Genomic DNA, 27,949 nt, shown 5'->3' with positions numbered 1-27,949 from the left:
TTATATTACAACAGGTGCCCCACCCACCACCAACCAGTTAATTACAAAATCAGACTTTTGTCTTCATCCAGCTTGCTAGCGCCGTGTTCTTTCAAAACAGTCAGAATTCACGATATCGTGTACCAAAACAATCAAACTAAATTTAAGGAAATAAGACAATTGTATGCAATGGAAATCCCATCTTTTGCAGATACAAATGTAAACAAAGAAAAAAGACAGTTGCAAAAGTCACACCATTTCAGCTTGACCGGTGATGTGCTTTTGAGTTTCGAGTATTATTTTTATACATGGTAAACGTATATTCCGCCATCTGATCGGGTGGAGGTTCACTCGCCAGACTTTGGTTCAGGCAGGCGCAGGATTGATTCTCGCAGGTTTTGGTATGATTGTGAGTGCAGATGGCTTTTTATCTCTCTATGCTCTGTGGCTGATTGGCAACCCCGGTGGTGTTTGAGATGGAGTCCCTCCACAGGTTTGAGTAGTAGTTTGAAGTGGTCATCACAATGCTGCCCTCCCCTCAAAGAAAGTCCAGTACTCCGTGGGAAGGGTGGAGCACACCAGGATCCAGCCACAAAGACAAGACACAAAGCAAACACTTTCTGTGTACATTAGCTCAGTCTCAGTACTTCATGATGAGTGTCAAGATTTATTCCTTCCAAAGGCACTGCTGATGCAGAGGTCTGGCTGCAGCTGGTTTCTTTTTCTTTTCTCATCCTATCTTTTGGAACAGTTTTGTGCAGTCAGCATTCTTTATGTTCCCAGAGATCTGGACTCCAAACAAGGGGTCCTTGTTTCCTCTTTGATTTGTCTGGATAGAGACTTGGGAAATAAACTGGAATAATTAAGCTCATCTCAAGTTTTTCAAATGGGGATGTAGCCTTTTATCCTAAATCAGCTGGAATCCCTACAAGCCTTGCACAGATTCAGGGTACGGAAGATGAATGATGATTAAAATAATATTTAGAGACACTTGCTATGCTTTCCTTGTGCTACATTATTTAACGTGTGGGTCAATTGGATGGTATAATAAATAAAATATTTCCCCAGTAACTAATTAAGTTGGAGGGAAAGACTCATTGTGTATACTGTCAATGCATTACCAAATTTGATATTTTTTTGCAGACGACCCAGTGGTCTGAGTGGTTAGCTCATTGGCCTCGCAGCTCTGAGGTATTGGGTTCAAATCTGGGTCACGTCCACCTGTGTGGAGTTTGCATATTCTCTCTGGGCCTGTGTGGGTTTACTCCAGGTACTACGCTTTCCTCCCACATTCTAAAAACATGCTGTTGGGTTTATTCTGTAATACTATTATATATTTGTGTATTTAATCATTTCTTTATTAAAGCATTCTTCTAATTGTTCAAAGAGTGCTTTGGGCCGTAACCAGTCATCTAGTTCTCTCACAAGGACTGTTTATCTGACATCTCACCCAGTATCGGGCTCCGAAGACTGTTGATCTGGGTTTGCAGCGAAGATTCGTCAAGGACTTTTGCTACTATCAGATGGATATCTATCACTTTCAGGAACACTCGCATAGTGTTCCTACATAGTGACACACTTCGCGCTTCTTTATGTAATTGTTATGTCAAATGAAGGCGTGATTGTTTTAATTCAAATGAAGTTTGTTTTTAGTTTCCTCTTTTGTTATTGTTAAAATACCTTGATTGTTATTATAGTTACAGATGTTGTTTTTGTTTATGCATGTTGGATTAATCAATCACCTTGTAATTGTTTTGATTCATGGCTTTAAAACCGCACGACAAATTACTGTTCGAGGTGATACTTTGGAGATCCATAGATATCCATCTGATAGTAGCAAGAGTCCTTGACGACTCTTCGCTGCAAACCCAGATCAACAGTCCTCGGAGCCCGATACTGGGTGAGATGTCAGATAAACAGTCCTTGTGAGAGAACTAGATGACTGGTTACGGCCCCAAACACTCTTCGAACAATTGGAAGAATGATTTAACAAAGAAATGATTAAATACACAAATAATAGTATGACAGAATAAACCCAACACTACGGTTTTACCTTGGTGTTAACCAATTACACAAAAAAATAATGAAAACATAACATTTGTAGCTCATACTGATTTAATTTTTTGCATGTATTAAAATTACAGTATAGTTAAAGTTATAGTATAGTTAGTGTTTTATGTATAGCACCTTAACAAAACCTTGTTATTTGTTTATGTACATTCTAGAATTTGACAGCTTTATCACACAAGAGAACTCACTTTTGCCTAAATCTTAATCTACGCTTTGACTCCCTCTCTTGGTTTACATGGTATTGAATCACACACCTCTGCTTTACTGTGATTTATGACCAGCATCAACTACTATCTGTATTTAGTTTAAACTTTCATCCTTACCACACAAAGAACAGAACATTGCTGGTCTTCTTGACTCATTCATATAGGTCTGTGTTCTTCAAATGTAAGAGTTCCTTAGGAATGATGCCATCTGCATCTTTGAGCTGCCAGACACTGATGACACTGGACTATTGCTACTGTCTGACCCGGATATTGTTGATGAACTGTAGTTGAACAAGCGGCTTGACTCTGAAGCTGATACTGACCCAGCAGAAGCAGTTGTTCTCTTTCTGTTAATATCTCGGTTTGACATAGCTGAGCCCACAGATGTTGATCCTGAGGTGATCGGTGAACGTTCCGATGACAGCTCGGAGACCATTGACACCTTGGTCTTTGCGGTGATTGGAGAGACAGAGGACAGCTTTGTGGTGGACTTGGTTTTGGAGTTTTTTTCCAGATTGGTTAATTGTTGGATAATCACTCTGCATGGAAATATAGGCACTGTCACAATAGGGGTAAACACGGAGCTGGAGTCACATGCACGAGATGTGATGTATGTTTACATGAACATTAACATGTTATGATTTCTTTGAAATCAAAATTTTCACCCATTTGATTAGTTGCTACTGGTTCTTAACTGTTTGGATTTATATAGCCCTTCTGCAGTGCTGGTTGACAGACGTTTTGATAAAAAACCTATCCAAAGACAATTGCCTTTGACCACTTTTAAGAATGTTTCCATAATGCAACAGACCAACATCGTCAAAGTGGGCGATAGCTGCTGTTGGAATGATTCCTCCCCGTTCCCTTATACAGTGGTACCTCGAGATACCAGCTTAATGCGGTCCGGGACTGAGCTTGTATGTTTCCTATACTAAAAACTAACTAATTTGTTCCAACGCTCTGAAAAAACACTAAAAACGGGATAGTGGATTGGAAAAACATTATAATTTGTTCTAATTCGCCATCTATTAACAAAGTAACAAATAATTACTGGTTTAGTTGTAACAAATAATTACTGGTTTAGTTGTACTAAATTCTGTTTAATAGTTCTTGTTGGGTTTATTCTGTATTACTATTATAAATATAGTTGTATTAAGTCATTTCTTTGTTAAATCATTCTCTTATTATTCTCAAAGTGTTGAGGTCATGAACTGCCGCCTAGTCCACTCTCACATGGACTTCTCCAAGGATTGTTGATCGGGCAAGGACTGGATATCTGCCATTTCCAGCAACGGAGCCCATAACAAAGATATTGTTTCTGCCACGTCCATAACACTCGTGACGCCAACGCAAAGTGGGAGGGTCCTTGTTACTGAAAGGGGACACGGATGCACCTTTCCCACAGTAAGAAGGTTGTCTAAATTGAAACGTTTCAAGAGGAAAACTCCCTAAACAAAGACAAAAAGTCATGTTGAAAACAATTATTGCTTTTGGGGCAATGAGAGAAAAAGGCGGAGGCGTTTCAATTGAGGATACACCTTCTTACAGGAGGGTAAACCGAGAAACATTCACATTTACATTTGATTAACATTACCTACTAAATCAAATTTCCAGCATTCGAGATTGAAAATATATATTTGGACTCGGCAACGTCCCGGTTGCCATATAAGGGGTAAATCTATGGTGGGAAATATGTGTGGTACATTAACAGCAAAAAAATTGAAGATTGGGAAAAGCCTTGTTGCAGAAATTGGTCAAGATTGGAAAGTTTGGACTGACATATTAACCTGTGAAATTTATTTCTGAAACAGGGATTTCCCAAACGGGGGATAATTGGGAGCTGTTAATGGAGTGTAAAGAAGGCAAGCACTATGTGGAGCTACTTTGGTAAAAGGGTGGTCTCAATTGAAACATTGAGGGGACGGGTAAGATAAACTTTCTGACTTAATAAGATACGGGAAACACCAATATTAATTGAAAAGATTATTGCTCAGCAAGCAATACCATCAAACTATAGGGAACTCTTTTATATTGGTTTTGACGTCTCCATATGGTTTCAATTGAGACTAAACCATCTTACAAAGGATTAGAATAAACTACCAGACAAGGGAAAATACGATGGGATCTAACAACTCCCTCAATCACCATTCTTTTGGGGAAAAGTGTTTTTACAAATGAAAAAACGTGTCCTACTTGGCAAGAAAAAAAAATATTGAAACAGTGTTTATCCTGTTACGCAGTAAATAGGAAGTCAATTTTTCCACTGTTTAATCATTTTACCTGCTTAAACCTTACAGGGCATGGTCTGAAGCTGGGGGCGATAAATGAGACGTGGTGTACCGGCGTTCTAAAACAAACTACACCCCTGATACCACGTTCTGGCCTATGGTGGCGGGGTGGTAGATAAATTATACGACTCCTGCCGAAACGCGGCAGGACTAGGTACTTTGGTCTCACTGCTCTTACCGGTGTCTGTTTTTCCATCCACAGTGGAGGAGATACAATTGGCGGCTCAGAATTCGGAGGTGCTGAAGGGTCGACCCTCCCGACATCGTCGAGAGGCATGGAGGGAAGGAGATCCAACATACATTGATGCGATTGGCATCCCCCGGGGCGTACCAGATGAGTATAAGCTGGCTAATCAGATCGCAGCAGGTTGGGAGTCTATCTTCCTTCTAATCACCCCAAACAAAAATGTGGATAGAATAAATTACTTACATTACAATGTCCAAAACTTGGAAATTATATTAAACAGGGATTTGTGGCCATGAAGGAACAACTGGCAGCTACCAATCTGATGGCGTTCCAGGATCGCATAGCGGTGGATATGATCCTTGAAACAGGGGGCTTGTGTGCAATGTTTGGAAAACAATGTTGCACCTTCATACCGAACAACACGTCACCCAGTGGATCTCTCACCAGGGCCATTACTGGCCTGCAAACACTGAACCGCAATATGCAAGCACTCTGGAGTAGATACGTCCGCATTGTCAGATTGGTGGGATAAGACCTTTGGAAAATCTAAAGATTTGGCTACATCCTTCGTGGTGACTATAGGCACAATTACCGCTATCCTAACATTGTGTGGGTGATGTAGTATCCCCTGTTTGCGCTACTTGCTAAGCCGACTTATAACTACTGCAATTGCCCCTACAAATTCTAAAGTACATGAGTTGTATCTTATGGGACGGTTTGGGGAAAGCAGTGAGGTCCAGGAGTACGGTAAATCCGAGGACCAATTGGACGAATATGATTGTTTTTTCTCTTTCAGACCAGCCATGGGAGTAAGGAGTAGGCGGAGAAAATCGCAGTCACCGACATTTCCATTCGTGATTACTAAGAAATGATTAATAACATACATATTATAAAAACGGGGGAATGTTGGGTTTATTCTGTATTACTATTATAAATATAGTTGTCTTAAGTCATTTCTTTGTTAAATCATTCTCTTATTATTCTCAAAGTGTTGAGGTCATGAACTGCCGCCTAGTCCACTCTCACATGGACTTCTCCAAGGATTGTTGATCGGGCAAGGACTGGATATCTGCCATTTCCAGCAACGGAGCCCATAACAAAGATATTGTTTCTGCCACGTCCATAACACTCGTGACGCACTTTGGGTTTTTCTTTATGTAATTATTATATGATTCTTAGGTCAAGGAAGGCATAATTGTTCTAATCTAAATGTTGTTTAGGTCTAGTCTCCTGTTTTTGTTATTGGTAAAATACTTTGATTGTTATTGTAGTCCCAGATGTTGTTTTTACTCATACGTGATGGAATGATCAACAACTCTGTAAATTGTTTTGATTCATGGCAATAAGAGTCGTACGAAAACGTCTATTCGGGGAGACGTTCGGAAGTAGTAGGAGACACTTGCTGACTCTCCCCTCGGATGTTTTACCTGTTGTTATCCATTTCTATTTAATTAAATGTCAATATTTGAATAAGATGTCTGCCTGCAGCTATTGATAATTACGGACGAAGGTAATTATTAATGAACCTAACAGTTCTAAAGCAGCTGCTTTATCCACACTTTCAAAAATAACTCAAAAAATACAAAAAATCACCATTAGAACTCTGTGACGGCGAGTGGCAGTCCAAAGTACATAAGAGAGAATCTTGACACATTGAAATTGTTTTTTGTGAGACAGCCAATGGGAGCCCAGTAGAGTGTTGCGATGTTCTAAAGTGAGAATCAATGCATCCGCGACTATTTCAAAAGAAAATAATGGATAAGGAAATGCATTCACTTTTTGGGGGATTTCATAACTCAGATGTTTTGCATATCTCGAGGCCCCTATTTGCATATAAAAAGCTTTCATAACCGGAAAATTTTGTAGCTAGAGGCATTTGTGAATCGAGGTATGACTGTTTAGTCCTTACAATTAAGACAACACATGCTGTATCCATCTAGTGATCTATACATTGAGCATTCATGATTAAATATGTATTTTCCTGGCAGTGCATTTTCTCGACAACGACACACCACTGAATGCTTTGTTGTACGATGCTGCCTCAAGTTTAACTTCATTACGATAATAATGAATTATATTTCATTGCTATGAAGAAATAAAAGAAATGCATTGAAGAAATCGATTTTTCAGTCATTTTTATTTCATACCTGTCAACTTATACATTTTCCCATATTTTAGTGATTTTTTTTTTTTATCATTTCAAATGTGTACGCCGTATAAAAAGTTTTGTACGGGAAAAAAATAAAAAACACTCTTTCTGCCTTTCCCAACTGGGTACTCGGCAGCAAATGTAGCATGCCTTACCTGATTGCGGATTAATTATTTAATGGCTACAATGAGCACATTTTGCGATGCAACCCTTTTTGAAGCTGGATTTGAAGCAGGACGCAGCCACTTTTAGCTCCTGTTCAATGTGTGGCAGGGACCTGTATTTGCTTGTCAGAGCAGCAACAACAGATAAGACAGTCTCATACAAGTAAGAACTTGCAATTGGAAGAACGTCCACAGTTCTTTGTCCTAAGGGTGGATATTGCTTCTCCACATTCAGCCACTGTGTCTGGGATGTGAAACTTAGCCTTAATGTTGAGCCAGATGTGATGTCTATGAACTGCTCCTACTCTGAAGAGCTGAAACCAGTTGGAGCTGGTGCATTACAAGGATCTTTCACCAAGTCATATTGAGAACCGTTTTCAGGGGGGTAGTTTGTAAAGAATCCCATCAGTGATGAAATATTCTGCTTAAAATAAGAAATCACTGAGGTGATATCATAGCAATGTTCCCTCTAATTTTCCGTTGGTCAGAGTTACTGCCACTGGCTGCCGTGTAAACGGCGCCATCATGGGGGAAGGGGTCAAAAAAAGTTTGGATTTTATTTACTGCACGCCATATGATTGCAGCTGCGCGGAGAAGAGGAGAGTAGTGCACAATTGCGCAATGAAAGCCACCTTGCCTAACTGTGAAACAAAGAAGTATGATGTTCAGCTCCCATCTCCTCACAGATAGGAGAGAAGACTTGTTTTTATTGGTCTGGTCTTTATTAAATTGACTACACCTAAAATGTCAGTCATAACCTCAATTCAGAGGAATGATGCCAGTGCTTCTCTGTGTATAACACAGTGTGTCCACTAAGCATTAGATGAGGCCTTCTTTATGAGAGTCCAAAGTACTTTTCTCATCCCGGCCATAGTCTGCGCACCGTAACTACAAACACTAATGCAGTTCTCCCACTTTAGCCCATTCTCCGCCAGGAAGCAGTTTAGAATTTTGAAGAGCTCATCAGCTGTGGCTCTGTCTTTGACATGTTTGCAAAAAGGTAGATCCCCACACAGGGAATTTGTCATGTCAAAACGCACATAAGCAATAAACAATCAGTCTTTGTTACTTCATCAAATTGTAAGGAAAAAACGTTTGTCTTTGATTTAATCTACCAGCTGTTCTTTAAGATTGTCAGCAATGTCGTTTATACGTTTAGCAAATGTCATCGGAGAGAGGGATAGTTTTTATTTGTGCACCATCATGTCTAATGCTGCAGGTGGTACAGACTTCCCTCAATTATCCCGACTTCACTAATCACAAATTGACTTCTATGTGATTTTTTTCTGCTATTTATTTATTTTTGTTTTTTAAGTTCATAAAAATGTGAAAAACAACGTTGAAACTCGAAAGCGGAAGCCACCTTCCACATACATCAGACATAGGCATTGTCGTCATCATTGACTTGACAAAAAGCCTAGTAGTCATCATACCCTCAGCTGCGTATGACGAAATTGTATAGTGCTTCTCCACTGGTCCGCCATCCCAGGCAAGACCCCTTAACTGACATATTCAGACTTGTTAGCATGCTCCTGAATTGAGGACTTTCTAATCAATCAACCCCAGCACGTGTAGCTAGGTCGCCACATCTCATCTGCCTGAACGCTCAGCATCGGCTCATCCCAAGGCTGTGTACTTGGTCCACTATTCTACTCGCTCTACACGCACTACTGCAGACCCACGCACCCTGAAAACATCATTGTGAAATTTGCGAACGATACAACAGTGGTGGGGATGATCACATGGGAAAATGAGACAGCCTACAGAGATGAGGTCCTAGATTCAGCAAGTGGTGTGCTCTCAACAATTTGACGCTGACTCGTCTCCAAAACCAGAGAACTCATCCTGGACTTCTGACAAAACAAGACTGCTCTGTCGTCTCTGTATATTAATGGCGTATGTTTGGAGCAAGTAGAGACTTTCAAATTCCTTGGAGTCCACATCTCTGTTGATTCGACTTGGGGGGGCAAACACCACAGCACTCATCAAGAAGGTGCAGCAGAGGTTACATTTCCTGAGAGTACTCAGGAAGGACCAACTGAACACCAACTAGCTGTTGAGCTTCTACTGGTATGCCATTTTGAGCATGCTGACCTACGTCATATCAGTGTGACACTCAAGCTGCACAGAAGCCGACCGGAAAAGACTGCAGAGAGTGATCAACACAGCCCAAACTCCTAACCACCCTGTCCAGCATCTACGAATCCTGGTGCCTTAGAAGGGCACAGAGCATTAAAAAAAGACAATACACATCCCGGCTTCCACCACTTCAATCAAGCTCTCCTTTGGAAGGCGCTACAGAGCTCTAACTGCCAAGACAAACAAACTCAAGGACAGTTTCTTCCAAAGAGCTGCCACCGTACTCAACTCGAGTTCTGCACCTAGGACCTAATCAAGACTTATTACTACTCCTTATAATTCTTGTGTTGACCACTTATTTATCTACCACTATTTTGTGAGTATTTATTTATTACAATTTTGTGAGTATTTATTTATTACAATTTTGTAATTATTCATCATTACTATTTTGTGATTATGTATTTATCATTACTATTTAGTGATTATTTATATATATAATTACTATTTAGTGATTATTTATATATATATATATATCATTACTATACATTAATTTTTCGTGTGTTTTCCTGTTTGTTGATGCGCCCATAGACTCAGCGAGTGGTGGGATTTGGCGCTGAAGGTCTACAAAAACTATAGAACTCATGCTGGATTTCAGGCGGAACAAACTTCCCTCTGCTGACCTCACTTGGACAACCCTTACAATTGTGGTCAAAAGTTTACATACACTTGTGAAAAACATAATGTCATGGCTCTCTTGGGTTTCCAGTAATTTCTAAAACTCAGATTTTTCTCTGATAGAGTGATTGGAACAGATACTACTTTGTCAGAAAAAACATTCAAGAAGTTTGGTTCTTTTTTGACTTTATTATGGGTTATCAGAACACGTGATCAAATTTGCTGGGTCAAAAATATACATACAGCAACACAACTTAGCAATTTTGGTGACTTAGAAAGTTGTGTCAGTGAAATGAGAATCATAGCATGGCCTCTTAACTTCTTGTGAGTGATTGAGGGACTACAGCGGGTGACTTCTCCGAGGCCCTTTAAATAGGGCTGATTAGATGAAAACAACCACAGATGCTACAATGGGAAAGTCAAAGGAGCTCAGCATGGATCTGAAAAAGCGAATCCTTGACTTGAACAAGACAGGAAAGTCACTTGGAGCCATTTCAACGCAGTTGCAGGTCCAAAGAGCGACAGTGCAAACAATTGTTTTGTAAGTATAAAGTGCATGGCACTGTTTTGTCACTGGCACGATCAGGAAGAAAACGCAAGCTATCACCTGGTGCTGAGAGAAAATTGGTCAGGAGGGAGAAGATTCAACCAAGAGTCACTAAAAAGCAGATCTACCAAGAATTAGAAGCGGGTGGAACACGTGTATGTGTCCACAGCCATGCAGGAAGCAAGCCCTTGCTCCAAAAATGGCACCTTAAGGCTCGACTGAAGTTTGCTGCTGATCACATGGACAAAGATAAAACTTTCTGGAGGAAAGTTCTATGTTCAGTCAAAACAAAAATCGAGCTGTTTGGCCACAATGCCCAGTAATATTCACCCAAAAATCACCAAAAAGCAGAGGTGAAGCCTTTAACTCCAAGTACACCATGCCTACCGTCAAGCACGGTGGTGGCAGTATTATGCTGTTGGGCTGTTTGCTGCCAATTGAACTGGTGCTTTACAGAGAGTAAATGGGATAATGAAGGAGCAGGCTTACCTTCAAATTCTTTAAGACAAGTCATCAGCCCGAAGATTGGGTCTTGGGCACAGTTGGGTGTTCTAACAGGGCAATGACCCCAAATACACATCAAAAGTGGTAATGGATTGGCTAAATCAGGCTAGAATTAAGGTTTTCGAATGGCCTTCCCAAAGTCCTGACTTAAACCCTATTGAGAATTTATGGACAATCCTGAAGAAACAAGTCCATGTCAAAAAGCCATCAAATTTAACTGAAGTGTTGTGTGCTAAAGCGAGCAGTGACTGTAAAATTAAGCCGCTACTGGTGTTCAATGCATAGAACACACGTGCCTTCAAGAGACACGACAGAAGGAAAACCTACAAGTGATGTGGTGCGCAAATTCTAAAGCTTGGATTACATGTATTGTGAAGATATTTGTGTGCATCAATATCAAAATATTTCGAATGGGAGGCAAAAACAATCCTGTTGTTTTTTTTTTGGAGGGTAGGAACTAATTCATTTGTTTTCAGTTCATTTCAATGGGAAACGTCCGCTTGAGTTACGATATGCTTGTCATACGATCTCAGTCTCGGAACGGATTACGATCGTCAGTCAAGGTATCACTGTATGTATTTTTCTTCCCCATTTTCAAACATTTTTTGAAACAGCTCCAGGGAACCAGGAGGCCAGTGCTAAAGTGCCACATGCGGCCCGAGGACTATGGTTACCGACCCCTGGGCTAGGCTAACAGCACTCAGGTGTTGACACTGAGGTCATTTGGAGACTAAAGAGGCCATAGTGCTTCTAGATAAACACAAAAACCTACTAAAATAAAACTGGGTATTATCCGAAACCCCCGCCCGGCCAGTCCGCGATCTTTCTTATAGCTCTGTGGTCTATTACACTCGATTAATTAGTTGGTTTAATATTAACTTACCTTTCCTCTTGACCACACAGTGGCTTGCACACTGACCACAGATAGCAAAAACCACCAGCCATTTGAAAGGCGGAGCCGACCCAGCCGAGGAACAGTGGAGTGCCAAGATCAAACCTAAGGTCAATTGTTGCCATGTTAAAGTTTATTTTGGAATATTTTTATGGTACAGAACTGATGATTCTCAACTTACTTAAGACCATCAAAGTTAGGGTTGAAATATTCCACTGAGACATATTGTGCATAAACAGCATAGCCACTCGTGGAAAGCAAACCTGCACACAGAGATCAAAATTATATTTTACAAAAAGAATCGTTCCATTATACATTGGGGGTTGGGTTGAATGCCAGTTTCAACACTCTGGCAAGAACTCAAATGATTACATCTATGTAAGCATTAATCTTCACTTATTCATTTTCTGAACCACTTATCCTCACAGGGATCAGTAAAATTGCAGTGTTCAACCAACCTACTGAGCATGTTTTTAGGATGTGGCCGCCCAACTATTAATTTAACAGTTAATTGGTTTACAATAAGACTGTACCGCTGATAATGTGGCACCACCCGCTGGTATGAATCTTCCTGTATTTTGACAGATCTTCCCCACCTAGGAAAGTGCACTCCATGCCCAATATGCCAAGCACAAAGCCCAGCATGCCCACTGATAAAGCAGCCATCAGCAGACCGCGAACAATCTGGATGTGACCTGAGATCACAAAAAAAAACACACACACAGTACTAGCCACTGCCATTAAAGTTCAGTTTAAGGCTTCTTCAACAACACAGTACTTACCTTCCACTGACCAGAACACAGGGAAGTCGTAGCAGTTACTAACAGCTGTTGAGTCTGTAAAGCAAGATTTCCACAAACTGGACCAGTACCAGGCCACCTTCAAAATGGAAGAGCCTCCCATTCCTCCAACTGAGCTCATCTTCCAGCCTTCCATGGCCATGGTGCAAGCCACAAAGATCCAGCCCAGTACTGTCATCAAGAAGCCCCAGATCTGAACCACTCGGATCCGCATCTCTGGGCACCTACCTCCTTATCTTATGTTGGTATTGCTTTGATATTTTTTTCTTTCTGCCTTTAAGTTCCCACTAGTGACCAATCATGGTGTACTTTCCTTAAAATGCCAACAAATCTTGAGTAGTTTAGTTTAGAAAAAGCCAAGTGAGTTGCAAATACGAGGCAGATATTTGTTCTTGTTGTTCAGCAGGTTTTTTTGTTTTGTTTTGTTTCAGCTTGTTGGGAGATGTGACTCAATCACGTTCCCACTGTCAAAGATGACAGTTGTGAGATTAGAGACTGAGCTGAAAATGCTCATGTAAGCATTTGACTCCAATTACTTAGAATTTGTTGTCCACACTAGAATGCCAAGTAACCGCATGTGGCTGATGAGGTTAATGCAAATTTTACCAAAAACTGTACACAATTTTGCCTTTAAATTGTGATCGAAACATGTTCCAGCAGAGACTGCGGACATCATAGCGTCAGTCATTGTTGAGGGCAGCTTATGAGACACTTCACTGAAATCTTACTCTGCCTACATTATTATAATTAAAGCATGCCATAATGGCTTAATGTCAATGTGATGTGCCCGGTAATTAATATTCTGTCATCAACCGTGAATTGGCCAGTTTGACTTTAACAGGCTTGAATGTAGCACAGTGAAGCTTTTGTGAACATTGGAAAAATGTTGGCCTTGTTAAAAGTGAGTTTTAAAAAAATCGTGAATATGGTAAAATGTCACCACTGTTTCAGTGTGGCTTAATGTTGCTCTCATGTTGCTGTTCATTGCTGCAAATTCCAAACTGAGGGCTGGGGTGGGCAAACCTGTCCTCGTGGGCCGCTGTGGGTGCAGGTTTTTGTTCCAACTGATCCAGCACAGACACCTTAACCAAAGAGATTTTTGCAGAAAACAAGAAGCACATTACTGCAATCTAATGATTACAATTGTAGGACACCAGATTGGTGAAAAGGTGTCCTCTTTATGGGTTGGAAGGAAAACCTGCACCCGCTCCGGCCCTTTGTGGAATAGTTTTCCCACCCCTAGAGTGTGTCAAAGTGGTAGACCGGCGGCCATATTCAGTGACCCACATTAGTTTGTGAGCCCATTAAAAGCAAATCATGTACGTTGTCTTAATATTTTATGTTATGCTAAGATTATAGAAATATATAGTATTTAGTTTAGTTGTTAAAAAAATATAGCATTTTTTTCTTCGTTTTTGATTCAAAAATCTTTTTGTCTCATCTCATTTTCTGAACCGCTTTATGTTCATAGCGTCGCGGGGGTGCTGGAGCCTATCGCAGGGCACAAGGAGACAGACAACCATGCACACTCACTCATAATTAGTGGCAATGTAGAGTGTCCAAAAAAGCTAGCCAATAGCAGGTCACAGTCCTCTCAAACCATTCATGTATGGTAGCAAATCTAGGATAACACTGATAAATAAGAAATATGACCTTAATAAACTCAACACCGTGGAACAAAAGATCAGCTCTTTACCCTCAGCAGTATTTTCAAGGGGTCATAGGAGTTTGTCCAACCAGTCGAAATGTGATTTGTGGACTAGGTGAAGGCCTACCCCGGGAAGTCCTTGCGCCGGTGACTCTGGGAGCATGGGGTACGCATTTACACGAGGGAGTTCCAGGGAGAAAGACAGTGCCCATGATGTTCTTATGAGCAGTATGCTCGTCTATCAAAATTTGTCTCGTATCTCAAATATTTGCTAGAAATTGCTTGTCTGTCGAGAGACTTGTGTGTCAAGGTATTACCGTAGTTCATTTCTATGGGAAACGTTGATTTGAGATACCATTAAATCGACATACGAGCTCAGTCCCGGAACACATTAAGCTCGTATCTCAAGGTCTGTCTGGTGAAAGAAAGCACATGCGCATATTATGCTGAGAGCATGACAATATTAGCAGTCCACTCACGTTTTTGTCCGCTACCAGCCGGAATGAGTAAAGCGAGACCAGTTCTACACAAAATGTACCAAAAAAAATCCTGTACAAAAGTTGTTATAAGGCGTGTACAAGTTGAAATGATCAAAAACGTGTAAAATAAGGCCAAACGTACTAGTTCACAGGTATGTACTGATATTATGTTTAAAAAAACTACAATGCCATAAATTGGCATTGTTTATGAAAGCAGTGAAGAGGAATGTGTCTGCGGGTGCTGGCTGAAGTTTGTCCCTTATAAATATTCAGGTGCGGATTGAGGGCTTCTTTGTGGGGGAAACTGCCATAAAGTGTACGGATTCTCTGAAATGTGACCTATTGGTTCATGGATGTCGGACCATTCATGAAAGACATTCATATAACTTGTCATTCTACTTTGATGATATTAAAATAAACACACTTTTCAACATCTAGACAAGGCCATTGTTGTTTATTAGTGCATGGAAAAACTTATTCTATCATTTTTTAAAAAATATTTCTCTTTCAAAGTTCACTCATTTGCCCGATGTGGGTTTGATTAGCAATTTCACACGTAGGCATTTCTTCCGAATTGCCTGGATGGCTCCCGAAGCTCTCTTTGGAGGCTGCTTGTGGTCTTGCTGTGCTCACCATGCGCGTGTGTAATCACAGCAGTGCCGCTTGAGGAATGATTGACTCTGCAAATATCAAGAGAACGTAATTTGATTAGAACAAAGTGACAACAACACGACACTCAAATTATTTATTGTGCCTTTTGATTTTGTGTTGTTTTCAATTAATTCCCCGTTGCTTTCAGGTTACTTTTTCCTTATTCTGAAAGAATAGGGCCATTGGAAATAAATGGAGATATTTTTATCAAGCTTTATTTAAACACAAAACCATAAACAGCTTTATATTATTATAATACTTATAAATTGAATATAAAATGTAGGAAATGATTCAGAAAATGCACAATTTCAATGTTTTGTCCTTATAAATTAATTTGACTTTTTCTGTCAAAAACTGTTTTGCCAAAACCGTAAATGTGTGGGGCATAAATTAAAGTAGTCTGCATCATGAAAATGTTGTTTTTAGATTTGTCAAAGCCAAAATATTACATGCAAATAAGGAATAGGACACAATTGAATTGATTTTACATAGAGGTGGCTGAGTGGTTAGTGTGCCACATTCCAAAATCATGCATGGTAGGCTCTTTGGGCGCTCTAAATTGCCCCCAGGTATGATGAGCGTGAATGATTGATTGTCTCCTCGTGCGCTGCGATCGGCTGGGATTGGCTACAGCACCCACAATGACCCTTGTGAGGATAAGCAGTTCCGAAAATAAATTGATGGTCATTACATTGACAGTGTATTTCCAACTATGGCAAAGCCACGGAATTGCTGTAAATACTTCCCATTTTCAGGATTCAACTTGCCTGAGGCTTGCGCCCGCTGATAGGGAGAGACAGAAAATCAAACCACCCAAGATGCATAACACAGATCCAGCCCAGCCAATGAAAAGTGCTGCTCCCAGTTCAAACCTGTCAGAGAAGTTTTTTAAACAAAGCTTTAAACTTGAATAGCCTTTCGACTACCATTTAGTACCGAGTGCAATGATCGCGCCGAGACGTCGTGGCTCGATCAGGAGGGATTTGGACCCAGTAGCGGGGAAGCAGGAGGGAACGAGACGAACTGAGCCCATGATAGTACTTTTAATGACTCAAAACGCTTTACAAAATAACAAGGACTTGTACATCCTAAAACAAAACCAGAGCATGAAGAACAGTACCTTTGCAGCGATGTATACTGTAACATGCAGGACGATCCGACAATGACTACCACTTCCGCGGTGCTTAAATACCCACATCAGGAAGTAATCAAGGATCATTTGAAGCTGCTTTAGACTAACGGCAAGCCAGGAGGGACCAACGAGTTGCTCCTGACACTGAGTTTGAGTTTGATTTTTTTTAATGAGGGACAGCACATATTTATATTCATGTTAAAGAACATATATATGTGAATATCAGTGGCGGTCTGTGCATTTTCTTGTAGCGCCTTCAATGAATCAAATCAATCCAACCCTCAAACTATTTTATGGCTATAAAACCTCGTGTGTGCGGTCGATTGGTTGTCGGTATTTTCGTCGCTGCCTTTTGGTCGCCGGTCTTTTGGTCGCCGGTCTTTTGGTCGCCGGTCTTTTGGTCGCCGGTCTTTTGGTCGCCGGTCTTTTGGTCGCCGGTCTTTTGGTCGCCAGTCTTTTGGTCGCCGGTCTTTTGGTCGCGGTCTTTTGGTCACCCGGACGGCGACAACGGGCGACCAAAGGATCGGCGACCAAAGGACCGGCGACCAAAGGATCGGCGACCAAAGGACCGGCGACCAAAGGACCGGCGACCAAAGGACCGGCGACCAAAGGACCGGCGACCAAAGGACCGGCGACCAAAGGATCGGCGACCAAAGGACCGGCGACCAAAGGACCGGCGACCAAAGGACCGGCGACCAAAGGACCGGCGACCAAAGGACCGGCGACCAAAGGACCAGCGACCAAAAGACCGGCGACAAAACAAGGTAAAACAACACGGTCTACACATCAATAAAAGCCAACAATGGCCATGGGCAGTTTCCCAAAGCCGACGTGTGAGTGTATAAGAGTTTGTATGTACATGTGCTGTCCCTTTAAGAAGCTACATCAGTCAGGGTCTTAACAACTTCTCCAACAAAAAAAAACAATAAGAGTCTGGGAAATTTTGAGCTTTTCTTTAGCCTGATAATTACCAGGTCATTAAGTATGACTAAATAGTAAACCGCAGTTTGTAGTTAGGAAATTTGAGCAACCATTTAAATGGTAATTATCAATAACCTTCCGGGCGACCAAAAGACCGGCAACCAAAAGGTTGGTGACCAAAAGACCGGCGACCAATCGATCGGCGACCATCGACCGTGTACCAAAACCTCGACTGCAGCTACAGCTGTAACACAAAAAATAATCAATAAATCAATGCACAAAAATGGGGTAAAATTCACTACCTCGCAGCATTTAATGATTGACCACGAATACTGGAGCTTTTCAGATATTACAACCGGGCCAGGGGGGTGATTTTCCTGGGAAAAGACAGCGATGAACGTCAATGGCGTACCGGCAAACATTGCCCGAAAATGGGGTAAAATCCACTTCCTGGCAGCAATTAGTGATTAAATACAAACACTGGAGCTTTTCAGATATCAGAACGTGGCCCACAACTGAAATATTATTGAGGAATATAGCCATATTTTACTCACCAAAAATCCTTTTTAACTATACACAATATCCATTCTCCTTTCTTCCTTCTTTTATATCGCCATCGAAGCTAATGCTGAAAGTCCAACCTGTTCTGTCATATTTCTGGCAAAGTCCGTCTTGAAAATGGCTTTGAATCAAAACAACAATATATTTACTTGTGCAGATACAGTTTGGTAGCTCTGGCTAATCACTACCCAATCATAGTTGGTGAAAGCAATGACATATCCCTACGCCTGCGACAAGGCATTGTGGTGTTGCCAACTCAAAATCTGATTGGTTAAAGCACCAGTCTTATCGACGCTTGTTTAATGCAGCAGAGCCTGAAGAACTAATTTTGAAGGCCTTGGGCAGATTTCTGAACCTGGTAACAAATAATGGCTGAAATGTGATTGGTTAAATGCTTCAATATGAAAACACACATCTGGAAGCAGTGCAACCGGGGGGAACGTAATGAAAGGAAGCTAAAAGACAATTTGGAAATATTTAATAACTATTGATGGACTAAATATAATAATATATGATTCAGATATTTCTTAGGCCAGCAGAGAATGCCTTGAAGGCCCTGACGGCCCGCCACTGGTGAATATGTAAGATTGTAGCCAAGGGCTAATTTCCATCTTTAGTCAGTGGTGGTGGTTGGCTTTCTTCCCAATACTTTCAAAGCTTGCGTATAAATGGTTTAAATTGGTTTTAGGGGTTGTTTTGCATACCGATGACAAACTTGTTAGGCAGTAAGTCGTGTGATATGATCAATGTGTCAAAATATAATTTTGTTGACTCAGCTGTTTGATTGTTTTTGATGAAACTAAAATTAGACAAATTGAATTTAATTGAATTCAGCATGTTTTTTTTATATGTCGTTTAAAGGCTAATTAAGAGTCAAGAGTAATTCCTAGGTATTTAAATTCTTGGACTACATTGATGGTTTTGCCTTGGACTAAAACATTGGGGTCACTGTTATTTGTCGCACTTTTTGAGAAGTACCATATTTTCACGACTATAAGGCATTTAAAGTCGCAGTGTCAGTAACGACTGCCATTTCTGTATTTGACACACACAGGACGCACTTACGCAATTAAAGGCGCAGCCAGGCATGGCAAAACATACACCAGCTTAAACCTACGGACGCGTTAAAAACACGTTTTTAAAAAGGCAACGGAATGTTCTTACGTCAGGTACAGGTATCACAAAGCATGGACAAATAGACTTAAGGACAGTTTTTCCCAAAGCCATCAGTACTCTGAACTTGCGTTAGCATGACACAATCCCATCAGGCAATAACGTTTCTATTGCCATCAAAGCTAATGCTGAAAGTCGAGTCTGTCCCGTTGTATTTCTGGCATAAGTTTTGATTCTATTTAGAGCTGAAAAGGTCTGTTCGACAGAAGCAGTGGACACGGGAATAGTCACTGCCAAACACACTAATATCTACAGCCGCACCATGCTCACACTCAGATTTTTCTGCACAAGGAAGACAAAGAGATCAGTGGAAGATTTTCCTGCAAAATCATCTTTGGCATACATTACAATCAGTTCTGTTCTGTTCAGATCGAAGTTTTCCGTGGCACTGTATACAAGACAAATTTAGTTATACGAGCATACAGCGGCCTTTCTGGTTGCAACTCCCTCATGTAATGTCTAAACGAGCACTGGAAGGAGCGTTACATTCAACTTCAATTTAAACAATTTCAACTTATGAACAATTTCAACTTATGAACAATTTCAACTTATGAACAATTTCAACTTATGAACAATTTCAACTTATGAACAATTTCAACTTATGAACAATTTCAACTTATGATCAATTTCAAATTATGAACAATTTCAACTTATGAACAATTTCAACTTATGAACAATTTCAACTTATGAACAATTTCAACTCATGAACAATTTCAACTTATGAACAATTTCAACTTATGAACAATTTCAACTTATGAACAATTTCAACTTATGAACAATTTCAACTTATGAACACTCAACTTATGAACAATTTCAACTTATGAACAATTTCAACTTATGAACAATTTCAACTTATGAACAATTTCAACTTATGAACAATTTCAACTTATGAACAATTTCAACTTATGAACAATTTCAACTTATGAACAATTTCAACTTATTAACAATTTCAACTGATGAACAAGCGCTCTGAACGTAACTCATTTGTAAAAAGGGGAGCGTCTGTACTACTTCCCGGCAAGTTGGCAAGTGGTCGTGCATTATCCTATTGTGAGGACATTTGTGTGCATTATTTTGGGAATATTTTGAAGGGAAGTGTTGGGTTTATTCTGTATTACTATTATACATATATGTGTAGTAAATCATTTCTTTGTTAAAGCATTAAATCAGTCTTTCTATTGTTCGGCTCGAGGTCATAAACAGCCACCTGGTCCACTCTCACGTGGACTTCTCATCCAAGGATTGTTTATGCTACATCTCACCCAGTATCAGGCTCTGAGGGCTGTTGATCGGGAGGCAGCAAGGACTCGAAATATCTGCCATTTCCATAACACTCGTGACGCACTTCGGCTTTTTTTTATGTAATTGGTATATGATTGTTAGGTCAAATGAAGGCGTGATTGTTTTTATCCAAATGCCTTAAAGCCGTACGCGAAAGACTGTCCGAGAGGATACTTTTGAAGATGTATCTTCCCTTAAGGTTCTTATCTGTTATCCAATCTATTTAATTAAATGTCAATAATTGAATAAGATTTCTGCCTGCAGTGATTGATAATTACAAAGAAGGGAAATTATTGATGAACCTATCAGGAAGACAAAAGAAAACAACCCTCGATAAGTTGCATCTGAAAGTAAGGGAGGAGGCGGGGCAAACACAGCCAACCTGGGAAAAGAAAGGTATAAAAAATATAAAATAAAATTAGATTTAAATTTTGTTTCAGGTTAGATTAAATGTTTTTTTGAGTGTCTGCATCTCTCTCTGTCCCTCTCTCTTCCCTGGCTAATTTTAGAATATTAAACACATTTTAGTACTATTAAACCACTAGTTATTACTAGTTGTTACTTTGTTAATAGATGGCATATTAGAACAAATAAAAGAAAATTCCAATCCAATATTCTGTTTTAGGTGTTTTTCAGTGGGTTGGAATAAATTAATTTGTTTAAGTTAAGAGTAAATCGGCATACGAGCTCAGTCCCGGAACGCATTAAGCTTGTATCTCGAGGTACCAGTGTATTCCCAAAACTCGAGGAGGGAGAGAAACATCAGTCTTTCGTGGTCTTAAAATCTGGCCTGCGTCTGTTAAATGAATAAATTGTCCATATTTCTGTCGTGGCATTGGTGGTAGTGTGCGCGAGAATCTTGCGCTTGAACTCTTCGTTTAGGAGTTACCCGTACTGCGTTTAGTGGCCTCATAGATTGCCTCGTATCGGCTCCTCTCGCTTTCTATTGTGTTACAAAACTCCTTTAATCTTGCAAGACAAAACTGTACATCCCGGTTGTTGTTCTGTAGTATTGAAAAAAAGACGCCTGAATGTTTAAAAATGCAAATAACAAAGCCATCCAGACGTGCTTTAAATCCCTCAGCACACTTGTTGTAGTCATCATGCTCCAGGATGTGACAAGACAGTTCCTTTAGAGCAGCTCTCTTCTCAAATACTATTGACCACTCTGGATGTGTACTGCCACCGTTTTGCTCCAACATGAGGCAGATGCCGTTGGCAGATTTCGTCCAGCAGCTGTGTGCGTCGGGGTGATCTCGAACAAATGCAGCAAACCCATTTAGTGAGCAAAAATATCTTGCATTCTTTGATTTTTGAGGCCCTCTGAGTCAGTATTAAATTGAGCTGGTGTGCATAGCAATGTATGAATAGAGCCAACGGTGCTCTCTCCTTAATTTTAACCTGCAACCAATTTATTCCAGAAGACATGACCGCTGCACCGTCATAACACTGTGCCACGACTTTACCTAGACATTACTTTTGCACCAAAAATTGAATGATAAGACCTGCAATGTGATCCGCTCGCTCCTCACTGGTAACATTTTCAAATCTGACAAATCGCTCCTTGACCCCTTTGCCCGTGAGATGACGCAGAACCAGTGCGAGTTGTCCTGCATTACTCGCGTCTGTTGTCTCATCCCCCATTACAGAGACAAACAGTACTTTTTAAAATTTTCCTCTTGATCTCTTCCTCCATCACTTCAGCAATATCAGTGATTATGTCATTTTGTATTTTGCCTGACATGCTACTAAACACTTTATTGGTGGACAGGTGGTAATGTAAATCTGTGATTCTCTCAGCAATGAAACATAATTTCCTTTGTTTGGGGATGCAACGATTTCATCGTGTCCCCGAAATGAAAGTTCCTGCTTGCCCAAAAATGGACATAGTCCATCAAACTTTTTCAGATTTCCCTAATTTTCTTTACCTTTTCGTTGTGACACTCCGTTTCCCTGCGCACTTGCTCGCTGAACTGTAACTCCACTTGGCTTTCCCCAAAAGTTTTGGAGCGCACCGTTGCTTGTAAGTGTCTGGCAGTGCTTTGGTGTGTCGTTGTGGCTCTGGTTAAACAAGTCAAATTTGCAAATCCAGTGTTGCTACAAACACCATGTCGATCGGTGTCAAATAACAAGGACTCCCAGCAATACAATTTGCAGTGTTCCTCTGGGCTTGTGAGCCAGGGGTAGCGCTCATAGTTAGCGAACTGAAAGTAGCGGACAAACCCTTTTCCCGGTTGTAACAGGCTTGCTAGTTTCGGAGTTGACCGCCCTTTCTCAATGATGTCCATTTTTTTCTGGACAAGTCAGTCTGGTAAATGGCTTTGTCAGAAAATCTGCAACCAAATCCATTTGTTTTCCTCCGTCGGCCATTGTGGGTGGAGTTTGCTCACTCTGGCTCACTCACTCTGGCTTTGGCCCGCCTGCTCTATCACTAGCCAATCATAGTTTGTGTAAATGATGGCGTATCCCTACACCCACGAGATGGCCTTAATGTTGCCAACTCAAAATCTGATTGGTTAAAGCAACAGTTTTATCAATGCTTGTTTCATGCAGCAGAGCTTGCAGAACTAATTGTGAAGGCCTTAATGCTGATTTCTCACCCTGGCAACAAATAATGGCTGAAATGTGATTGGTTAAATACTTCAATATGAAAACACGCATCTGGAAGCAGTGCAACCAGGGGGAAAACAATGAAAGGAACCTTACGAACAATTTTGAATTACTTAAGTATTCATTGACAAAATATATTTAACATCAGTCTGTGATTCAGATATTTCTCAGGACAGCAGAGAAGGCCCTGACGGCACACCACTGTGTTTAAGTGTAGTTGGGATTTTTCAAGACAGTTAATCACACTTGTCATTGCCACTGTAAGTTCTTGTGCAGAATGATTTTTTTCATTTGTCTGTGGGGAAAAAACTGGGCTTTTTTTTAAAACGATGCAATCAAAGGCAAATACAAAAACACTTCAGTATTTGGTATCATAAGAAACCTCTAAATCTCCTCAAGAGTGGACATCATATAAATCCAATTTCTGTCATTACCTACTTTTGAGCGACAAAGAGCGGGTTGAAGAAGTCTGTAGTTATCCTGTGCGCATATAAGGAGCAGGCAGTCACGCAGCAGAAGCCTATGGAGGCAAATTGAAAATAACTTCTTTAATTTTGCATTTTGATAACAAGAAAGGCAAAGATTAATTTCACTCATGTTTTGGGAGTAAGTTTTACCACTGAAGATGTAATGAAATCCTGCGAAGACTACAAGGCTAGTTTTGATGGTCTTCGAACCTCCTACTTTTGTGCACTTCATCCCAAGCAGTGCAAGTATGGCACCAATGAAACCCAGACACACAGATGAAATCATCAGGCCCCGACATACTTGGATGTATTCTTGATATCAAAACAAAGGAGTCGGAAGAGTAATGATTACCATTTGATTTATTATTACATTCTCGTAAAAGTTGGGAGGAAGAACAGCTTTCAGGCTGAAGATCAAATTTGAACTCCACTCACCATCCAAAGCTAGCATGGAAGGAAAGTCCTTACAGTTGGAAACACCAGTGGAGTCGGTCACGCATGTCTTCCATAGGTTGGACCAGAAGGTCGCTGTAGTGATAACAGTCCCATCAACTGAAGAGACCTTCCAATAGTCGGTGGGAAGTGTGGATGTCATGAGGATCCACCCTAACATAGACAAGAGAAAAGCAGAAATCTCTGTTGCCATGGAGCTCATTGTATCTTAAATTTGGATTCAGAAAACAAATCAGGATAGGAACTTTAACGCCCTAGCTGGTGAGACATGAAGAAATGACTGAGCAGCTCTTGGTGGGTTGGTCCAGAACTGGTGCGTCAAGGTTGGCAGACACTTGGTGTGAATTCGGTACTTGAGGCTCTCTTAAGAGACATACAAAAATGTTTTTTATGGACATCAATCCACACTGCATCCAATGGGGTATTGTACACTGTAAAAGATGTGAGTGATCCCCAGCAAGAAAAACACATAAAAGGAAGACAGATAGCACATACATATTTAGGGCTCTGAATAGTTGCTTGCTTTCATATTATACTAAATATATCGGGTTCTCCTCTACATACTATCTCACGAGCTCAGTACTGTTCAGTACTGGAGTGCCATCGTGTGGTGATCTGCAAAGGTTGGAGAGCGCCAGTTATAATTTGTCGGCTCGTTGGAAGTTAATAAAACACAAAACACAAAATTTGGAAGAACTGTTAATGGTCTCATATTTTAATTGAGTTTGCCCTGATTTAAAACATTTAAAAAAATAACTAAACAGTAACAATAGTCTTTTATACATTATTGTTTATTTTTATTTCACAATGAATTTTTGTTGGTGACTGAAATGATGTGATTATTTTTTGTGACCTTTTTTTGAATTGAAAAAAAGGTAAAAGGGTTATTTGAAATGGAAAAAAAGGAAAACGCTAAAACTTTTATCTGAACTGGGCCTTAAACTTCTGAAAATTTGTCAGGATCCAAGTTTTTAATGCATTTGTCATCTCCAATGGTAGGAAGATTTTTAATGAAATGTTGATCTTAAAAATAGTTTATGATATTGAGAGCTGCATTTTGTTTCAAACTCTAAATCTGTGCTGCCCCTGCCTGACTTAATTTGACAAGGCTATAAAACTTCTCAATTCACCATTCTGAGTGCCTTAGAGGAGGAATCATCTGCCAAAAGACTTTAACAAATATACCACAACAAAATGAACATCCAAATGAAAGTGAATTCAGACAAACATTTATTTATTGTATTGATTTTGTTATGGATATATTTCAAATGTAATATTTTTATCAAAATAAACAAAGCTCAATTCCTTTCCTAAGACAATAAATAAGGGGAGAAGGAAAGTCATGGTGACAAATGTGTTTGATTTTTGTGCATACGGTTGTATACTATCTATTAGTTTTCAACTCTCAAAGTTTGGTATGAGTAATATTGGAGGTACACACATGAATCTTGTTTTTTTAAAATGTTGTTAAAACACATTTCAGTTGTATTCCACGTATAAATACAGAAAATTTTAAAGAAACGTTTATTTTTTAGTTTTTGTGATTTGTATATTTCATAAATTCATTAATTTTTAACTCATTGCCTGCCATTGACAATAGTCTGCCATATTCTTTAAACTGGGGTTCTGGCTCTGAATACTGATGTTTCAGTCCTTGCCCCTTCCAGTCAAAAAATTGCACCGTCAATGGCAGCCCACGGCCGCAATAACCTCCTGACTAACAGTAGTTCATATTTGTCCTCTGCAGAGGACATTTGAAAACTAAATATCTCACACCCAGTGCATCCGATCACATTAACTCCCTTCGTACTCTATGGGGGACATTCAGAGCTTTCCAATGATACCAAATTATTTTGCAGTAATCCAATTACTTCACATAATTTTACGAATTTCAAAATAAATGTGATTGGACAACATTTTTGTTCCCAGTAGTCAAGAGGTTAAAGCACATTGTTAATTTTCAAACCATGTATAATTATGTATTTAAAAACTGGGAGCTACAACATTAATGTATTACTTGCAGGGCAGAGTACAAACTTTACTAGATAAACATATATAGGTAGACAATAGTTAATTCAGTCTGCCTTTCGCTCAAAGACAACTGGGTTTGGCCCCAGCAACCCCCACAACCTGTTTGAGGATGGGTGGTATGGAAGATGAATGAATTAATGCTTAAAATGTATGATAGAACCGTTGTTGTCGGGAAGCTTGTATAATTTTTCAGGATATGCAAATTAATAAAATTAATCTTTAACTATTTTTGCTGAAGTATTAATCCCTTCGAACTGATTGTTTAATTTAGAATTGCAAAAGTTCTCAGATTCCGGTCTCTCAACATGAATTAATAAACATCTCTCCCTACTAATGTACACTATAAACAATCACCAGAATGCCTACCCAAGTGCCACACACATACTTGGAGATTTTAATCAGACAAATCTCAAAACTGCTCAAAAGTCCGGCGACCAAACGTCCGGTCATGGTTATATTTTGTCCATCAATACTTAAAAGAATTTAAATGATTCCAAATTGTCTGTTAGCTTCCTTTCATTGCTTTTCTCCCTGGTCACACTGCTTCCAGATGTGTTTTGATATTGAAGCATTTAACCAATCACATTTCAGCCATTATTTGTTGCCAGGGTCAGAAATCTGCCTCAAGGCCTTCACAATCCGTTCTGCAAGCTCTACTGCGTTAAACAAGTGTCGATACTACTGTTGCTCTAACCAATCAGATTTTGATTTGGCGACACTGAGGCCATTTCTCAGACATAGGGATACGTCATCGCTTTCACCAACTATGATTGACTAGTAGGTGGGACCAAAGCCAAAGTGAGCCAGCCACAGATAGCAAACTCCACCCACAATGTTGCTATTACTCACACATAGACCAGAAAAATCCAGGTCGGTCCACATTGTGTGGAGTTTGCATGTGTGGGTTTCCTCCAGGTACTCCAGTTTCGTCTCACATTCCAAAGACAGGCATGGAAGGCTGGTTGGAAACTAAATTGCCCGTAAGTATGAGAGTGAGGGTGAATGTTGTCTGCCCCCACGTGTCCCCCACCTCTTGCCCGAAAGTATTCTGGGATAGGCTCCAGCACTCCCCACGTCCCTTCTGAGGATAAGGCGGCTCAGAAAATTGATTATTGACTGAATGAAAGTCACTGAATGTGTAGTGGTTCATTCCCATGACTTCATTCTGGGCCATTCAGTGGTGCTGTGATTGTGAGTGTGACTGGTTGTCTCTCTGTCTGTACCCTACGGGTGGATGGCGACCAGTTTAGGGTGTAATAGTCCGCCATTCGCCAGAGGTCAGCTGGGTTACGATCCAGCAATCCACCACCCTGACAAGGAAAGTGGCGTAGAAAATGAATGAATATTTTATCAGTTGTTAATTTGAAATTCTCGAAAATGCAGTCTGGCATCTACGGTTTTCTTTTGGAATCTTGTCGAGACTGCCAATCGTGCAAGAAGGGTGAAAGATTGGGCCAATAGATGGCGGTCTGTTTTCACCGATCGGGTGACTTGTGGGAGGAGCCATGGGGAATATTTTTTTTCTTTCTTGCTTGCTTTCTTTCTTTTTTTTTTTTTTACCGTAATGATGTGAGAAAATTCCGCCCTACAGTTGTGCCATACGTAACACACGTTGCGATTAGCGGCCATGTCGTAACACGCTTAAACGTAGCCTCGAGGTATATATTTCTCAGGGGGAGGGAGTCGTCGAAACCACTGTTTGGGGTTGTACACAATGGAAAAAGTAACTGGGGGTGCCAAGACGAACCCGGCAGCATCGGCGAATGTCCTGTCCAAGGTCTTTTTCTGGTGAGACGACAGAATATAAAACGCAAAAGACGCGATTCAATATTTACTTTTTTTGTCGTTTTAACTTGAGTGTTTACTTTTAAAGCCTTTCATGTAATCAATACTCGCACAGGTTGGCACCCAAACGTGACGTCACTTAAGTTTTTGACGACTTGGTGCCTAAAGAAATAAGCTCCGGTCGGTGAATTGATTTTTGTCTTACAAAATGCTAAAG

General features: G+C 40.3%; 3 protein-coding genes across 8 annotated transcripts in view; 1 reads left to right on the top strand and 2 right to left on the bottom strand.

The window, feature by feature from the left end:
* Positions 1–795: 795 nt before the first annotated feature.
* On the bottom strand, positions 796–13,006 carry cldn10e (claudin 10e). 2 transcript variants are annotated; one of them, XR_013326595.1, is made up of 6 exons: positions 12,523–13,006; positions 12,274–12,435; positions 11,922–12,003; positions 11,732–11,845; positions 2,373–2,794; positions 796–819 (listed from the first exon to the last, which is right to left on the bottom strand). XR_013326595.1 is itself a non-coding variant. In XM_077718397.1 (5 exons), the coding sequence occupies exons 1-5, from the start codon at positions 12,752–12,754 to the stop codon at positions 2,431–2,433; spliced, it is 954 nt and encodes a 317-aa protein (XP_077574523.1). In that variant the 5' UTR covers positions 12,755–13,006; the 3' UTR covers positions 2,077–2,430. The 2 variants fall into 2 exon arrangements, 1 of the variants encoding a protein (XP_077574523.1); XM_077718397.1 differs by lacking the exon at positions 796–819 and having other exon boundaries at positions 2,077–2,794.
* Positions 13,007–15,102: 2,096 nt separating this feature from the next.
* On the bottom strand, positions 15,103–24,133 carry cldn10a (claudin 10a). Of its 3 annotated transcripts, XM_077718163.1 has the most exons (5): positions 23,899–24,133; positions 23,614–23,775; positions 23,435–23,516; positions 16,086–16,190; positions 15,103–15,347 (listed from the first exon to the last, which is right to left on the bottom strand). In XM_077718163.1, the coding sequence occupies exons 1-5, from the start codon at positions 24,116–24,118 to the stop codon at positions 15,218–15,220; spliced, it is 699 nt and encodes a 232-aa protein (XP_077574289.1). In that variant the 5' UTR covers positions 24,119–24,133; the 3' UTR covers positions 15,103–15,217. The 3 variants fall into 3 exon arrangements, 1 of the variants encoding a protein (XP_077574289.1); XR_013326566.1 differs by lacking the exons at positions 23,435–23,516; positions 23,614–23,775; positions 23,899–24,133 and adding exons at positions 16,255–16,341; positions 16,439–16,555 and having other exon boundaries at positions 15,304–15,347; XR_013326564.1 differs by lacking the exons at positions 23,435–23,516; positions 23,614–23,775; positions 23,899–24,133 and adding an exon at positions 16,255–16,512 and having other exon boundaries at positions 15,304–15,347.
* Positions 24,134–27,499: 3,366 nt separating this feature from the next.
* Positions 27,500–27,949, top strand: part of abcc4 (ATP binding cassette subfamily C member 4 (PEL blood group)) — a 91,401-nt gene continuing 90,951 nt past the window's right edge. The window contains exon 1 of one of the 3 annotated variants that reach the window (XM_077714176.1): positions 27,500–27,735. In XM_077714176.1, coding sequence (XP_077570302.1) covers positions 27,662–27,735 — 74 coding nt within the window. In that variant the 5' untranslated portion in view covers positions 27,500–27,661. The remainder of the gene's footprint in view (positions 27,736–27,949) is intronic. The other 2 variants (XM_077714170.1, XM_077714164.1) reach the window with 2 other exon arrangements.

The sequence above is a fragment of the Stigmatopora nigra genome, chromosome 1 (genome assembly GCF_051989575.1).
Source record: "Stigmatopora nigra isolate UIUO_SnigA chromosome 1, RoL_Snig_1.1, whole genome shotgun sequence".
NCBI classification, from domain to species: Eukaryota; Metazoa; Chordata; class Actinopteri; order Syngnathiformes; family Syngnathidae; genus Stigmatopora; species Stigmatopora nigra.
The sequence above is the reverse complement of the archived record's forward strand: the minus strand, read 5'-3'. Positions and strand labels throughout refer to the sequence as shown.